The 18,391-nt window shown below is 39.4% G+C and overlaps 1 protein-coding gene across 1 annotated transcript; it reads right to left on the reverse strand.

The window, feature by feature from the left end:
* Positions 1-1,444: 1,444 nt before the first annotated feature.
* Positions 1,445-8,288, reverse strand: LOC115689711 (CBS domain-containing protein CBSCBSPB3-like). The gene is made up of 14 exons (XM_030615849.2): positions 8,094-8,288; positions 7,626-7,794; positions 7,393-7,525; positions 6,632-6,802; positions 6,089-6,167; positions 5,874-5,987; positions 5,693-5,759; positions 4,728-4,833; positions 4,601-4,659; positions 3,604-3,710; positions 3,369-3,499; positions 2,860-2,942; positions 2,658-2,747; positions 1,445-2,095 (listed from the first exon to the last, which is right to left on the reverse strand). The coding sequence occupies exons 1-14, from the start codon at positions 8,258-8,260 to the stop codon at positions 1,916-1,918; spliced, it is 1,656 nt and encodes a 551-aa protein (XP_030471709.2). The 5' UTR covers positions 8,261-8,288; the 3' UTR covers positions 1,445-1,915.
* Positions 8,289-18,391: the final 10,103 nt, after the last annotated feature.

Genomic DNA, 18,391 nt, shown 5'->3' on the forward strand with positions numbered 1-18,391 from the left:
TTTACCCCAAACTAATTTTTTGACTACCAAAAATCCCAAAATGGTACATTTGTGACAAGTTTACTCTCCGTTAGTTTCCATTAAATTGGATTAATACCACGAAAAATCACAAACCGGTAACTCCAAACCGGTACACTCATCAATTGCCACGTATCATCCAACTCAGCAATTTAATAGTAAAATTAAACAGAAACTAACGGAAGGTAAATTTGTCGCAAGTGTACCAATTTGGAGTTTTTTGTGGTAAAAAAATAGTTTATGGTAAATTTATCATATGTGTACCATTCGGAGTTTTTCATGGTATTAACCCTTGAAAATACGGCTATCTTTTTATTACTTTTTTTTATCTTTTTTATCTTTATAAATATAACATGGATCCATTTAAGTATAATTTAGCTTACAGTCTCCATAAAATAAAAGTGAAAGCCCATGGACGGTTTGGCTTCAGGCCTTCTCTAAGCCCGTCGGAAGAGTAGAAAACAAAACAGAATGATAGAAGGAAACCAGTTCTTAAAGTTAAGGTATCATTGTTGTACTGTGTTCAATAAATCTCTCTGCACTTATCCTTAGAGTAATATATTATAAGTACGAGAAATCCATAAATATTTTAACATCGTTATTAAATATTTTGATGAAATAAAAAATATATATATGTATACAATTTAACTCTAAGTGAGGTTATATTTTTGTTATTACGAAGATCATGCGTTAAACTATACTTTAATGGAACTATAGTAATATATATATATATATATATATAAAGATTAAAAACTTAATAAAAAGATAGCGTATCTTTTATTGATTTAGAAAATGAATTTGAAATGAAAAAATATTCTAAAAACTAGGCAATAGTAATAATTATGAAAACTTGTAAATAGTATTGAAAGATTGATTTGCCTTTGTTATGAAATGTTCCCAAACTAGATTGAAAATTTAGAAATAGTTCAAGAACCACATTGAATTAATTAAAAGTCTAAGATGACAATGATCATTGGATCAAAGTATAAGGAATATTTATGTCATTTTCTCACAAAATTACTAAATTGTTATGGGAAAAAACTTACTTTGTAGTAAAGAAAATTGACCCGACTCTCTATATGCTCTAAAGTAACTTTCAATTTAGATGAACATCGGTAATTCTTTTGCAAGGAAGCAACTGTTACAGAAATTTAAGGAAACTATGGCTATACAACAAAATGTGGCTCCATAATTTCAAATTTGGCTAGGGATCTACGGTAGAATAGACATGGCCTCATCTTGAATACATCAACTTGTAGTTAGTGATGCGACAGATTAAACATATACATTTACAAAAGTTAAATTCAATTATCCAAAGAGTTCCACAACATCAGTCCGTCTACTAGTTTTATAGACCAATTTCCGAGCACTTATCAGGCCGAAAAAATCATGCATATATCTTATTGGCTGAAAACAATCACCTACATCTCATAATTCACCTTGCATTTCACAAGAAAGAGGCCAAAAAATTTCCATCTTGAAAGACGAGTGTCTTCTAGACTAGAGAGACCTATCTGATTACCTATTCATTGTCTTCAACATTACTCATATTCAAATGTCAGAGAAAAAAAGGATGAAGAAAAAAAAGTAATAGTCCCTGCAATGGAGATCATAACAGCTCTGGCCTTGTCAATATGATTTTTCTCTTCAAGTGCCAGAAGTAAGCTTTCTCGATTTCAGTAATTTACACGAGGAACAAAATAAAGCGAAGCCAGCCCACCAAAGTCATTCTTCATCACCCACCCCTATAGGATCCATCATCATCTATCCAGTAATTAATTACTTGATAATGGAGTGAACCATCTTGGTTTTATTGGTCAAAAACCATCTTGGCTCAGGCTTCACTGATCCACCCCGAACCCCAAAAGAAGACAAAAGTAACTCCGACGGGAAAATTTCACAGTTTCGTACGCTTTAAGTAGACCAAAATGCCAATGCTCGTCAAGACGACTGCGCCTGCCAGAATTCCAGAACCCACCGACATCCCCTTGCTCTTTTTCAGCATCATCACATCTGTCGCAGGGGGCGATCTTAGCTCCTGGCTGGTTTCCGAAAAATCCAGATGCAACCTCACAACCTAGGACCAAGACAGAAGGTAGGGCATCAAAATTAACAAAACTGATTAGAATATGCAAAAAGGTGATAGGTAGCAATATAAACTGATCACTATTCACTCAGCCATATACACTTCAAAGTGGAGGCTGGTACAAATCCGCATTTGATAGCAAAAGCAATAAATGATCAACGAAGATATTAAGAGTTGCAACTTGGCATAGGATAACAGACATAAAGTTTCAGTCTTTCCTTTTTAATCCTTGTCAAGTTCCCTGAGTCACACATCTATAGTCCTTACATTGACTAAACACCATCCCAACAAAATCCTTTCACAGTTCAAATCAGATAAATAATGATCGGTACAATATAATCTTTCTCGAAGAAGAATGGCAAATTTAAGAAAGAATTATAACTAATCAGTATCTCAATGATCACAATGACAACAGAGGAAATTCTGTCCCAAAGAGGGTAAAAAGATTTTCTCTAACCAATAACTAAATCTGGCAAATCCATCTCGTTCCATCATTTTCCAATTGATATGCTTAAAAGCACAGCCTGCCTCAGTGAGAAAGAAAACAAGATACCTTCTGTCCAGATGATCTTGCATGGCTGACAGCACCAACAAGATCAGCATCAGTGGCCAATAGAACTTTATCACTTTCGTCATCTTCATACTACCATTGACAAATGAAACATGCCAAATGGATTAATTGGAATTAGTAACCACATTGGACTGACGAAAGCCGTATAAGATGCACAGAGTGAACTACATCAATTTGAACTCACCAACAGCTGAGGTCGCTGCGAATCATTACCAACTCCAATTCTTTGCAACACGGAAGATAGAAGCTCGTCTAAGTTCTCAGTACCTAATGACAAGATGAAAGACTTCATTTGGTGCTGCTAAAACTAGAAATTGCAGGCTTTGAATTAAGCAGTTCTATCATAGCCAAACCAATACAACCATTAATTCAACAAACCCTCCAAAAATCAAGTACATCACAATTGTGACCGTATGATATTTTTACCCCAACAATTAAATCAAACCCCATGAATATCAATCTGTTGTCCTGTATTAAGAAGTGAGAAAATAGATCCTTCAATGTATTTTACCGTCCTAAAGATGATGCCCTCATAGAAAGTTAAATCATGCATAGAGAACTGTTCAGATGATGTCTTAGTAGATAGAATAGAAGTTGTTCCTCAGCGAACCAGGTTAATTGGTCCTGAAGAGGGAGATGCTCGAGTCTTAAGTTCTATTCGTACTGTAAAATGTTGTTCCTAGCAATACTCACCGCAATTTAACCTGTGCACACGACCTTTAAGGTCCTCAAATTTGAATGCAAATGAATTTCCCAGACCAAGGGAAGGATATGCAGACTTGGTGCTCTCTGGTCCTTCTGAGGGCAACGCAGCTGACATGTCACTATAACATTTCACAGAAATCAGAATTTGAACAAATTTTAGTATATGCATTACATTGTATGTACTCATTCCACGTAGACCTCATTCTTACATATGAAGTGATACCTGTGGGTGTCATAGTCATCTGGCGGCTCCAAAGCAAGGGCTGAGTCCCAGAATTTTTGCATCATGGTGTTTGCCATATCATTAACAGCTCCGGAGCTGTTCTCAACCTTGCAAAATCATATAATATTGTCAAATAGATGGGAAAAGATCCAACTCCTTAGAGTCATTTACTTATACTGCCATATGACCTACAGGTTTAAATAAATAATAACTATGATTCAATATATAGTGTATTTTCCTAAAAAAACAACCTGCTCGCTCAACAGATCATTGGAACATCAAAAATAAAATTTATCTCTGCTGGAAACATTAAACCGGAGCAATGGGAATGCCGCATGTTTCAAGCTTTTAGGGCTCATTCTGACCAGCTAACCTGATTTTATTTTTGGTTTAACTTTCTCCTTAATTAACTACAATAACCAAGCAAACCTATTTATAGAATTTTCATATTCAGGTCCACTTACAGATTTAAAGCAAGTAAATAATCAATGATTTACATTAAAAAAAAGTGATTTTTATTAAACCAATAACCACGGTAATTTTTATGAGTAAGGAATGATATGGAACTCGTGATATTTTTCTTTCTTTCAGATTGAATGCATAAGAACATCTTGGTGTTGACTAAGCAATTTGAACCAAAAGCGAAACCAAAACAAGCCGACATAATTGATCTAGTTTGAAGGTTTAACTATATCACTTTCATTCCCTTTCGGCTTGAAACTTTTTTGTGGCAGATAAATCTTTCCCAAATTGGAGATCCTAAAACATGGACAACCCTGGCCACTAGCACATAGACTAGTATCTCAATCCTAAATCTGGTGGCAAGGGTCAATATGCCTCAATGGCGAGCTAATGAAGTTTGAATATTATGGCACTACAATAGCAAAATTTGCTTTGAGTTGCACCACAGTCAAATTAAATGATAATCATATCAAGTTGGCTTTAATATTTAAAATACTCTCTAACACGCACCTGTTACTTCAGAAAATAGACTTACCATGGATATTGCCGCATGAGTTATCTGAAGCACATCCACACAAGCGGCAATACACCCCTCTGCAATAAAGATTTAACTCACTATTCATGCAAATTGCATTGGAAAAAACATGACAAATTTTACCCACCTTTGTCAAGGACAGGAAGGTGCAAGAACTTTCCATCATGCATAATATGCAATGCATCAAGAATTGTTGTCTCTAGCGTCACACATTCAGGATTTGCCGTCATTACCTGTAGAATTTGGTAAAAAGGAAGTACCACCAAATTCATAAGAGTCACCAAACAAAAAGAAAATAAGCTCAAGTCCAGAATATTTAATAGTAAAAAAGGGGAGGGGGAAAGAAAGACAGACCATAAAAATTATCAGATTGATTCCATGTACTAGACCAACAATATCCTATCTCACCTAAAATAATTAAACGTAAAAGGCAGCTTGTTCATTAATTATAACAATTTGGCATTTTTTGAGGTACCGATATTACTTAAAGTCTCAAGTTTGTAACAGACACGAGATGCAAAGGAAATTGCAATCTGAGACTAAGTCTTCACAACCTACAAAACCATCAAAACACTCCAAACCATCGGGGAAAAGATGCATCATTTTACTGAGGTAAAAGTCCACACAAGAGCAAGAGCCACCAAAATAAAACTTGACTCAGTTTGCAGGGAGAACCATGAGCAGCACATCAAAAATGATGATCTCAATATTGCACAAACAGCAACAAAGTGATCATCAACAGACTAAAAACCGGCCCAATAACATCCCTATTTGGTGGCCCACAGAAAAAGAGTAGGTAAGTGCCCTTGAATTTTATAGCAAAATCTCAGTGCTCATATATGGCAACTAAGCCTCAGACAACAACAATCAACATTTTGCTAAGACCTTAAGAGAGCTGATAAACAATTCAGACTCCACTTAATTTACTGCTGTACACTGCTACAATTGATTCAGAAACCACAATGATAACAGAAACTTGCTTTCAAAAAACAATGACAGCCGAAACTTACTTTTAAAATAGATGCCAAACTCATCCGAACTTAACTCGGAAAACAAGATTAGCATGAGTGCAGACTCGAACAGAAAACTAACCTTTTCAACCAGAGTCAACTCAGGAGAAAGATTTTGAGCCACCACGCGCATAAGAATATCTTTTGAACTGCATTTGAAGCAAAAAGCAGCCGTAAGCAATAGACTTCATCATATGGTGAGAACGGGAGCTATCCTAATAGTAGGATAATAGGCGGAGACAGAGACAAGGAAAGAACAATACGTGAGTATCCCCTGTATCTTGCTTCCTGTCATAATGATTACTGAATTGACCCGAAACTCCCGCATCTTCTTAGCAGCAACATAGATTGGATCCAATGGTGACACAATGGCAACCCTGAAAATAGATGATATATGCGCTTAGTACCAGAAAACCACTTAACTAAGCCCATTAAGATGGCACGCATAAAAGATCAAAAATTCACAATTCAGGGGTACTTTATGTTCTCGCTGATGATAGTTGACAAGGATGGCTTGAACATCCGCTCTCTCAGTGTTTCAATAAATGCATATGGAGCTGAGATAAATCCATAGAACAAAATAAGAGTTACAGATTTGTCGGCAAATAGAAAGGAAGGATCAAAATTCAGGCTTACCCCATGCTAGAAATATGAAAAAATAAATAAAATAAAATGTAGCCATATTAAGAAAATATATTAAGGACTCTTAACACCAAATTTTAGTTTATCTATTGAAGTAGTTCTTAAACATTTATCAGGTCACCCTAGCAGGAGCATCCTAATGGGAATAAATAAATAGAGCAAAAAAGAACAGAGGATGTGCAAAATAATTGTTTAAAAAAATCTTTCTCACCCACTAACTCTTACGACCCCCCCCCCCCCCCCCAGCCTCTCCTCTTTCCCCTCTCCTAATCTGGCAATGTAAAATTTTCTACTATTTAAGGCACCAATGACTACGTCAAAATACATTCTAGTCAGGCAGGAAGGTATATTCTCGTTTAGTAGGAAAAAATCAGCCAACCAGAAAAGTTGCTTCCCCATTGGCGTTCGACTCCTTCTACAGCAGCAGCAATAGCACTCCCTTGCTCAGCAGCCTTTTCCATCCTAGAGATAGCATCGTAGAGGCATTTTGTGATATCTAACAATGCAATGACTTCACCATTTTCCACAACTGGAAGGTGCCTAAATTTACCTGTTCATTGGAATGGAAAAAAGTACTTCAAAATAAGTAAATAGCGAAAGGGTAAACTATGTTCCATGAATTCCTTTCTTCTTTTTTTTGACAAAATAGATAAAATAGATCTCCAACATGAGTTATGTCAACCTGAATTTTTCAGCAGGACATGCATAGGAAAATATGAAATGATAAAACCGAGACATATCAAAATGAAGAAGCTCTACAAGTTCTAATTCCACGAATAGCCTTAAGAATAAATTGCGCATGTGCATGCTACAATGTACAATAACACATAGTGCAGAAGCAGAGTTAAGATTTTTAACAAGTTTCCCGGTAACTTTATGAAAGGTCACTGTTTACCCTTTCTATCATTGTGTTACAGTTCATAACATCCCTCTCATCATTAAACCTTGAACAGGCAGTGTCAATAGTTAACTGTTAAATAAAAATCACCACGGATAAAAGCACAAAAGATTCAAATTCAGAGGACCAGTTAGTTCACCATCTACCAGGAACATTCTTCTTCTTGGTAAGCACCAAAATCAGTAGTATTGATTATGACAAATAAAAACCACACTTAAGACTTAAGAGTTCAAAAGACCTACCTTGGACCATTTTCTGAAGAGCTTCGATAGCCAAAGTATCAGAAGTAACAAATATGGGATTCCTCGTCATTATCTTGGATACTATAGTTTGCTCTGGTCGCAACCCCTCTGCAATGACTCTTGTGGCAATATCCTGACCGACAGATGCATAAATAACATATTTTTCTTATCAAGACAAAAACTCTGCGCAAGCTTTAAGAAAACATTGAAAATTTCCATCATAACGTTCGAACCTTGTCAGTAACAATCCCAGAGAGCAAAGCATTGGTATCAGTCAACAGAACAGCGTCAACCCGGCGAGCAGCCATGCGCCGACACGCATCGGAAACGGTAGTTCCCTCCGGTATCGTGAGGGCTTTAGACAACCTCAGCTTCTTCACGGTCCTCTCTCCCCCAACGGAACTGAAGCAATTTAATCAAGAACACAGAAACAATCAGGCACATTTCAACTCTCAAGTATCTCAGCTATTGCTGAATCGAGCCAATCATCATGTAAGATGTCTCAATAATGCTCAAGCTCACATGACAACACCCCTCATGTCACCGTCGCAACAAGGACACGCTATAATTGACAAACCCCATCAATACAGCAAGGGCCAACACTTGGAAAAAAAGCTCATTTCTTGTTTTCTTCTAAATAAGCCAGAAAATCGCGTTTCTTTTTTCTCTCCCGAGAGAAGCGGGCGGGCGAGAAAACTCACGATTGGCCAGGAGGCGAAGAGGGCTTGGAGGCGTTGCCGTTGTTGGCCACCGCGCCATTGCCGTTCTCCGTTGGAAGCGACTTCTTGGAAGCCGAAGCCAAGGGGCCCCGCTTCTGCTGCAGGCTCGTCCTCCGCGGGCCGGAAGAAGCCGCCACTTGCCCGCTCATCCTCTCAAATTCCCACCACCCCCACCCACCCAACCCCCCCAAAATCGAAGGAAGAAGAAAAGACCTAGGGTTTTAGGAACCGGCTCTTCACGATCGATCGAGCCGGAGGAATCGAAAGCGAGAGAGAGAGAGAGAGAGAGGAGATGACAGCCGCGAGGAAGACGCAGACAAAGGCCCCCCGAGCTAGGGCTTCGGATCCTCCTCCTCCTCCTCCTCCTCCTCCGGCGCCGGCTCCTCTGCTCCTCTGCTCCTGCGTCGTCTTCTTCCTCCCTTCCTCTCTTCCTCCTCCTTCTATTTGATTGATTCAGAGGTGGGAAATGAGGGAGTTTAATTCAAATGACAGTTAAATGCAGCCTCGAAATTTGGGGATTTCCTTTTTGTCTTTTTCTATTATTATTATTCCCATTTTTTTTTAATAAATCCATTTCTGTGAGTCGAATGCCATTTATTGTATTTACTTGATAATCCTCCCTCTCTTTTATTTTTGTTTTTTTTTGGTCGGGAAAATATTTTCAGTGGATTATGGTGAGGTCGATTTGCTGGTTTTTTAGGGCTCACATTAAATGGGGAGCGAGGGGTGGCGATTCACCTTTTGGCCATAAAAAATTTGACAAAAAAAAAAGTGGTGTCAAATTTACGTGGTTGGTGCGTCCTACTCACGCTTCGACTAAGGATCATAAAAAAAATTGAGAATATCCCATGATTTTTCTTTTTCTCCATTTAAAAGATATTTTCGAATCTAAATATCAGAATTTGAAGCTTTGGTGTCTTCTAATTTACTCCACTCTGGACAATAACCAGATAAATATGTTTTGGGTGTCTATAATATTTGATTTCTCCAATTCTTTTAGAAATTATCTCGGTCTATTTTGGTTAATATTATGAAAAACTCCAAATTGGTACACATGTGACAAACTTACACGTAGACTAATTTTTTGACCACTAAAAATCTCAAATTGGTATACCTCTCATAAATTAACCATTTGTTAGTTCCCTTAAATTTTAGTTGAATGACACGTGACAGTTGACGGGTGTATCAGTTTGAGATTATACCCACCGTTTGTCACGAGTGTACTAGTTTATAATTTTTCGAGATATTAATTCAATTTAATAAAAATTAACATAAGATAAATATGTTACACGTGTACCGGTTTAAGGTTTTTGGTAGTCAAAAAATTAATTTTGGTTAAATTTGTCACATGTGTACCATTTTGGAGTTTTTGATGATCGAAAAAATTAGTTTGGAGTAAACCTATTACATGTGTATCAATTTGGGGGTTTTCATAGCATTAATCCTTTTTTTAATTTTTAGTGTTATTTACAATTCACATAAAAATTAGCGATGATGGTTATTTTTGCCTTTCACATATTTTCTGCCATTACAAGCAACAAATGGTTTCTCTCCCTTTTGTAACTTTCATATCCCCTACTTTGGTTTTTCTTTTCCTTTTCCTTTTCCTTTTTCGTTTCCTTTTCTCCTATAGCTTTTTTGGTCAAACTAAGAATTGGAAGAATGTGTCATTTGTAGTAAATACGAAGTTTCACTTTTTATCCCTAGAGATAAGGTATTGCTCGAAAAATCCTTTCTCTCGTGAGAGACGGTTTGGAGTGGTTAATCCCACCACGAAATCGAACTTAAAATTCCCAAAATTCGTGTGAACCGGCTCAAAGTGAAACCCTAGTCGAGCTCTTGTTTAAATCCACGCCCTACTCGATTGAATGTACACCACGATAAACTAGCGTTATGATAACTTTTTTATACATAACATATCAAAACTCTAACGTAAGTCTTATAGATCAAGATCACTACACCCCTCGAGTTTTGCTCATCTCCAAGCGGAAAAGTTGTTGTGGCTGGGGTTTCTTGGTAGGGAATAAGAAAGAGATTAGAGGCCAGGGTGCAAATTCTGAAGAAAGAAAGAAAGAAAGAGAGAGAGAGAGAATATGCTAAGGGTTTGACCGAAAAAAGGCTGAAAAATTATTCAGATTCAGGTTTCGCTCATCTATATTGCCCCAGTTCCCTTTATTTCTCTAAAAATGAATGATTTGGAAACCATCTTCTTGAAAATGATAGTTTGTATCGCTAAAAATAACTAGTCAATGAAAAAAGTTTGCATTATCGACAACAATTTATGTCTAAATATTTTCGTGAACAATGAAAATATATTCCGTCGATTCATTCTTACAAGCAATGCAATCGATCATTTTTAGGAAAAAGATTGCCAAATCATTCATTTTCCACGTAACAAACAGAGCCCTAGCGTAATAAAAAAAAAACTCTAGATGACCACACTAGTGTTCCTCATTTCGGCCCCGTTTGGTTCAGCATTTGGGAAAAGCCTTTGGCCAAATGCAAAGATCTTTAGCCTAAAAGACTTTGGAAAAATGCTAGACTGTTTGGTAAACTATAACTGAAATGGGCTTTGGAGAAATGCTAGACTGTTTGGTAAACATATATTTGCAAAGCTCTTTGGTGTAACCAAATTAAGTATTTTAATTTTTAAATTTTAAAAAAAAAAAAAAAAGAAACAATGATCGTAACTTTTATATTTTCGCGTTGAGAGCAATGTAAAAATACATATTAACATTTATAGAAAAAAAAAATCACATCCTACAAGTTCGATCGTAGCTTGCAACAACTATTATGATATCTCATCTCATACAAATTTGATTAGAAGAGAGTTTTAGTCTGCTTCCTGACAGTCAACTTGTGCTTCTTGTAATAGCTAGGGAAGGAACGTAATGTGCAGGTGCTCGCTGTCTCTATTTAACCAGTATAAATGCCAATGTGTGCAAGAACTTTCGGGAGCTTAAAATGCACACAGAGACCTCCGTAATGTAGGCATCGTGTAGCAACATCAGTGGATCTGTCGGTGGATAAAAGTGAAGGTATTTGTGGAAAATTGCTTTGTTTCATTACATCTCGAGACACGCTTAAAGCAATTTCATGTACAGAACATAACAGCTAATTTTTCTAACTCTCCTCAACGTGTAAATGCTGATTTTTCTGACTTCCCTCCTTGGAAAGGAGTGGATAACAAGAAGGCAGAATGAAAAGCAGTCAACTTTAACAAAAGCATACGAACATCTACCTCATCAACTCTACTGAGGCATACAATGAAGCAAATTTTCATGTCTCAATCTCAAGCATGTATCATTTCCAGTTCATCAAGTTCATATATCTCCGTACAAGAAAAAGTTAATATTTCTCCAAGGTTCCATAGGGCCTATATAAGCTGTTGCGAGTTGGAGAGTGCTAACTATTAAGGGTTCTTTCTGGCCTGCTGATGGCCGCTTCAAATGCTTGTTTTCTTGTTGCTCGATATTCCTAGACGAGTTGCCTTCGTTAACCACGGATGCCTCAAATCATATATGCAGGGAGTATAATAGCTCAGTGAAGCACATTTGCTACATCCATTGTCCTTCGTCACGCCGGAAGGTCTAGAAAATAAATGAATAGTTTTATTTAGTTGAGATAGATGACTAATTCACACAAATAGAATCTAAGTATTTTAAAAGTAAAGGAAGTGAGTATTGCAAGGGAAAAAGTATACTTTCCAGAGCAGAATGAAAAACATTAAGTATGACAAAAATTGTCGCGAACTAAAGGCAATTATAGCAATTTGACAGAACAAAATAACTCTTTTGGTAGTCTAACCAAAACGGACTATCTGCATAAATAAAGATACTTACCTTTTGTGATAGTTTATATCATGAAGACAACAATAGCACAAAATCCACCAGCTACAGCACATCAACATGCCAATTTACAAGCTTTACACAAACATAAAATTGCGGTGATTGAGGACAAAATGGAAAGACATTATCGAAGTGAGATCTTTGTTTGCTCTAATGTAGCTTACTGATTTTCTTCTGAGAACTGTGCTCTTTTTCATTGCACTGCAGGGCTTGATGTCAAAACAGAAAGCTCATTTTCTCTTCAAGAAATGCCTAACGAAGAGTTTCTTGAAAAGCGGAATGTAAGTGTGGATATGACTATCATATGTTGGATAGCAGAAGAAGCAATCGAACTTCCCCACAACTACTCATGCACCAGAAACCCACTGAAAAAGACGAACTTCCCCAGAATTTGCGTTAGTTTTTGGGTCATCCTTTCTTACCAATACAGGGAATACCAAGCAAAGCACATAAGCAATCGAACATATAGAACCGATTTGAGCAAAGCGAATCAGCAACAATACGTCTGATAATAACACACTCTCAATCCGTCGCTCAAGAACTTCATCAAGAACAACAATAGTAGGCAACGGAATCAAAATCAAGCTTTTACAAGTTATGCTCAACACGAAGTTATCCAAAAATCGGAGAAACTACCATACCTTTAGGGAAGAGAGGCGAGCGGCGAAGTGGCAAGCGGCGTCGCGAGCAGGGAAGAGAGGCGAGCGGCGTTGAGGCGAGCGGCGTCGCGAGCGGGGAAGAGAGGCGAGCGGCGTCGCGAGCGTGGAAGAAAGGCTAGCGGCGAAGTGGCGAGCGGCGTGAGGGAAGAGAGGCAGCGACGAAGCGGTGAGCGGCGTGAGTGAAGAGAGGTGAGCGGCGTCACAGCGAAGATGATCTGTGGAGAGTGAAATAGCAAGAGAGAAGAGACGTGAGAAGAGTGGTCTTTAGGGTTTGTTTTAAAAAGGCGTAAAAATGGAAGTAAACTTGATAAACGAGGGTAAAATGGGAAGTTCCGAAATTTTCATTAAACCAGGGATGAGCATTCCGAGAATGCAACTTCCCAAAGCACCTTCAAACCTTGCATTGGCCAAAGTTCGAAGCATTGAATGCAATTGCATCCTTCCAAAAAGTGAATAAAAAAGTTATCAAACACCATTTGCGTTTGACTGGGGGACTTTAGAACCTAAATGAGCATTCCAAATCTTGAACCAAACGGGGCCTTCTTCTAGCCATTTGCAAGTTCTCTACTTGAGTTCTTATCATGATGGAGACTTTTATAGCTAAACAAAAGGTATTTTCAATAGGCATTGCGGAGCCTCCGTTGCAAGTAGGCATTGCTTTTTGACATCTCTCCATGTCAACCCTCCCCCATACGATTCAACTCGAAGAACACCTTAAATTAAGTGTTCCGATACAAAGAGTGAGAACTGATCATATTACAGAATGCATGATGTGCTGCAATACATCGCTAACCCGCAAATTAGTTGACTAGATTCTGATTTTAAATACAGGAAAAATGGGGGAAAACAGGTGGCTAGAGGCGCAAAGCACACCGGTTAACACATGGTATAGCAATTATTGAACTATGCATCTCACAGTTTCCCCTCGCGTTTGACAAAGACGAGAGTTTCTTATACATATATATATATATTGGTCATAAAGCTCTTGTAATTTCATTTACTTAGAAGATAGTTCGTTACAAGAGATCATGATATCCGAACAAAGTATTGATAAAAGGAAAGAAGGGGGTTACAAGAGCCAGTTCGATTTGAGAAGGCCTTTTTGATGGGCCCGGGCTAGGCAATTGGCGGCTTGATTCGTTTCTCGGCCGCAAAAAGAGATTGATCCGTGCGGTAATTGGACTAATAAGCTTTGGCAGTCTTAGACGACCGATTGGATTGACCATGGGCTAATTTCAAGGCCCATTATCCACTTAATACACGTGGAACAGTCAGAGTTGAACTCCACTATTGTACTTCCAAGTTCGTGGACTTCTTTGTACTTCCCCTCCTTTAGTTCGTGGACGTCTCTGTGCTTCGCCTTCTTGAGCTCGTGTTGCAGGCACTCTTGAACGACTAGGGTTTCGGGCGCGGAGGAGTCCTGGTGCCCGGATACCCTTGGCGAACCCATCGATCATCCTCCCTTCGTATCTCGGCATAGTCCCCATAGCAGATACATTCCCCGATGTGGCGCTCCAGGCGCTACTCACGTTCCATTTACAGCTCCTTCCGCGGCTTCCAAAATTGGGGCTCCTTCACCTTCGCCTCGTGTTTTCTCTTTGATGATGGCGAACTTTGTGTAGCTATTACCGGTATTAATGGCTTCCTCTACCACCAACCACGGGTTCGGCTTCCGCTTGCGAAAAATCAGGGCGTTTTGCCCTTTCCAGATCTGCCATAAGCAGTCGGCTATGCATGCCGGTGGGGAGGACGTTCCACTGTTCAGACCGATTGCGAGGTACGTTGCCAGCCATGCTTCGATACGGGTAATTTGGGCAAGCTGTATGTTGATGCATATTCTGTAATCTGACCAGACTTGGGTTGTCCATTTACATAGCAGGAATAGGTGCTCTGTGGTCTCAGGATGGTTGCGACAGATGGGACAAAGAGGGTCAGGTACGCACATGCGTTTGTAGAGGTTTTCCCGAGTTGGGAGAGCATTTTGACATAAGCTCTATAGGAAGAAACGTATCTTTGGGTAAACTGGTAGCTGCCAAATTGAAGTCCATAGGTTTCTAGGTGGCTTGTATGATGATGAGGCCTAGTTGTTATTATTTTGCATGCTATCTGTCATTCGGATGCGGTTGTAGCCCCCTTTGACCGTATAATCTCCTAATTTGGTGCCTGCCCATATTAATTTATCCTCTACTGGAGATGTGCTGATAGGGATTAGCAATATCTGATTCACCACTTCCTCTTGAAAGATTTCTTTCAATTCTTGTTCTTTCCATTCGTGGGTTTCCTGGTTGATAAGGTCAGCCACCTGTTGTGGTTCATTCTGCCTTGCTGGACCTCCAAATCTTCCCTATAGAGAGTCATACATCCTCTCTAGTTTTAATTTTCCTACCATCCCCGACTCTCCATCTGGCTTCCTTTTCTATAGCTTCTCTTCCCACAATCAGACTTTGCCAACCCCACAATGGTCGGTGGCCTTTTTTTGCATGCCAAAACTGTCCTTGTGGGTAATAGAGGCCTTTCAAAACTTGGCTCCACAAAGCTTCAGGTTCATGCACCAGTCTCCAGGCTTGTTTCCCCAAAATGGCTTTGTTCAAATTGATAAGGTCCTTGAACCCCAGTCCTCCCAAGTCTTTTCTTTTCTTCAAAGTTTCCCAACTTTTCCAGTGAATCCCTTCTTTGTCAGCTTTCTGCTTCCACCAAAATGCAGCAATTCTTCTCTCTATGGCCTTGCAAACGGAGATCGGGATTTTAAAAATTGACATTGCGTATTGAGGGAGCGCCTGGACTACTGTTTTAATGAGGATTTCTTTGCCAGCTTTCGACATTAGCCTTTCTTTCCATCCTTCTAGCTTGGAATGCACCCTTGCAAGCACTCATGCAAACATTTCTTTCTTTGATTGGCCCCAGTCCGATGGAATGCCCAAGTATTTCCCCATTTTTTCAATTACCAGCACTCTAAGCTCCTCGGCTAGTCTATTTTTCACCTGCTATGGACATCCTTTGCTAAAGAAGATTCCTGATTTATTCAGGTTAACCGCTTGTCCCGAAGCCTGGCAATATTGATTCAGGATATTTGCCACATTTTGACATTCTTGAGTTGACCCGTCAAGGAAAAAGACAGCGTCGTCTGCAAAAAGTAGGTGCGATAAGGTCGGGCACCACCTATTGAGTTTGATTCCTTTAATTGTACCGTCCTCCACTGCTTTGTGCATTAACGATGACAGAGCGTTAGCCATAATGATGAATAAGTAAGGGGAAAGAGGATCACCTTGTCGAATGTCCTGAGTAGGATTGAAATATGGGAGAGTCTCCCCATTTACTCTAACTCCGTAAGAGACTGTGGATATGCACTGTCTAACAAGATTCACCCACCTCTCACAAAATCCCATCTGAATCATACTGGAATAGAGGAAGTCCCAATCCACCCTATCATAGGCCTTTTGCATATCTAACTTCAAGACTGCTTGGAACTTCTTGACCCTTTTCCGCACTCTTAGCTGATGTAAGACTTCATGTACAATTAAGATGTTATCTTGTATTTGCCGGCCACTGACAAATGCACTTTGCTCAGGGGAAATAAGGTCGGGAAGCCACTTTTAAGCCTATTAGCCATAACTTTAGAAATAATCTTATAGCTGAAATTGCACAAGCTGATCGGCCTGTATTGGTTGATGCTCTCCGGGTTCATAACTTTAGGGATCACTACTATGTGTGTGCGATTTAGTGTCCTGTCAAGAAGACCAGTATTAAAGAAACTTTCCACCATTCCGTACACATCTTGATTCACATGCTCCCAATGTTTTTGGAAGAATTGTCCATTTAGCCCATCCGGTCCCCGTGCTTTTGTGGCCCCCATTTGAAACACCGCTGCTTTAATCTCTTCCATTGTAACCTTAACCATTAGAGCCTCATTCATTCCTTCCTTAGCTAGGTTCGGACACTGATTCAACACTGGTTGTATATTTGTAGGCCCTGCTGTGGAAAACAACGATAGATAAAAGGCCTGTATATGTTCTTTTAATTCTCGATAGTCTCGGGTCCATTTGTCCTCCCCAATCTTTAAGTAGTGATTCTGTTTCTCTGCCTTCTCTGGATTGTGGTAGCATGAAAATATCTTGTATTCTTATCGCCCCATTTCAGCCATTTAATTCTAGATCTCATGCTCCAATACATTTCCTCTTGTCTCCACAGCATCTCAATTTTCTCTTTTGTCTCCTGAATATCCTCTCTTTTGGCTTCCCCTTTTGGTTTATTAGTAAGCATAGTGAGCCTGCCCATAAGGTTGGTAATCTGAAGATGTGCATTCGGGAACTTCCTCCTACTCCATTCAGTTAATGCCCTCCTCACTGCATCTGATTTGCTTGTCATGTTTTGGTTGCTCGTTCTGTGGCCTCTCCAAGCTTTTTTAACAATTTCATCACATTCCGGACCTTCAAGCCAAAAAGCCTCAAACCTGAACAATTTTTTCTGTTTTCTTCTTTGGGGGTATATCGATAGCAAGATAGGGCTATGGTCCGAGCCAATAGCCGGTAGTGCAATAGCTTCCACCTCCACGAACATGACACGCCAGTTCATATTGCACACAACTCTATCTAGCCGCTTTCGGATTAGTTCCTCCCCTTCTCTATTATTTGTCCAGGTAAAAGCACAACCCTTACTCTCCACATCCATGAGCTCACAATCTGTCAACATCCTTCGAAATGCCACTAGCCGGTAGTAGTCCGCTTCTCTCTTCCCTATCTGCTCCCAGTGGTAGAGGATCTCATTGAAACCTCCCATACAAACCCACGGATAGACGTTTTCAGTATGAATTCTCTGCATCCTTTGCCATAAAGTAAGTATTTCCCAATAGTTTGTTGAAGCATACACAAAGCCAATCCTCATGTGTTGTCCACTAATTAGCTCTCGACAAGATACATCTATAAAATCAGCCGAGCACTCCAAGATCTCCAATTGGATTTCTTCACACCACATCACCACTAGCCCTCCCGCTCTTCCTACCGGATCCATTATTGTGGATTTTTGAAAATTTAGTTGCTTCTGGACTCTTTCCACTACTTCCTTTCTATTTTTTGTCTCCATTAGGAACATAACATTGGGTCTTTCTTAAACCACTAGGGCTCTAAGATGCTGGAATGTCAGGGTAGAACCCAACCCTTGGACATTCCAGCTCAAGAACTTCATTTATCTCCCGGTGGCTTATTAGGGCTAGCCACCAAAGCCCACAACTTGGGATCTTCCTCTACCCTTATTGGGGTATCATGCAGCAGGTCATCATCACTTCTCTTCAAATTAGCTCTCTGAGGTAGGTAGGGGTTATGCCTTCGTACCTTCTTTGTTGCAGGAACTTTTAGTCCCTTTCTAGAGCTTTTTGCTTTCCTTGGAATGCTTACTGAGGGGGTTTCCACCCAAGGAACATCCGAAATCAGCAGCTGAGCTTCCTGTGGTCTCTTCCCCAAAGTCCTCCAAATGCTTCCCTCTTGATTCTGGTTGGTGTATTGGACTATTGCAGTTTGTTGCATCTTCGTAGTGCCCATAGCTTGACTGTTTTCAAATGGTTCTTCCTGACGCGATGTCTCTGGAATAACTTCTTCCACCTCTGACTCTTCACCCTCCACCTTGTGAAACATCTCCTAGAATGGGCTATGCTCCTTAGCCTCCGCTTTTAGCCAATAGCCAAATAGTCTTTCACTGATAGGTTTGAGTTCGGTCTCGTTATAAGGTACCTCCTCACAGCTAGTTGTATAGTGGCCTATCTTTCCGCATGAGTAGCAAA

Source organism: Syzygium oleosum, unplaced genomic scaffold, assembly GCF_021117445.2.
Source record: "Syzygium oleosum isolate NSW1041296 unplaced genomic scaffold, Sole_v2.1 Sole_v2.06, whole genome shotgun sequence".
Lineage (NCBI taxonomy): Eukaryota > Viridiplantae > Streptophyta > Magnoliopsida > Myrtales > Myrtaceae > Syzygium > Syzygium oleosum.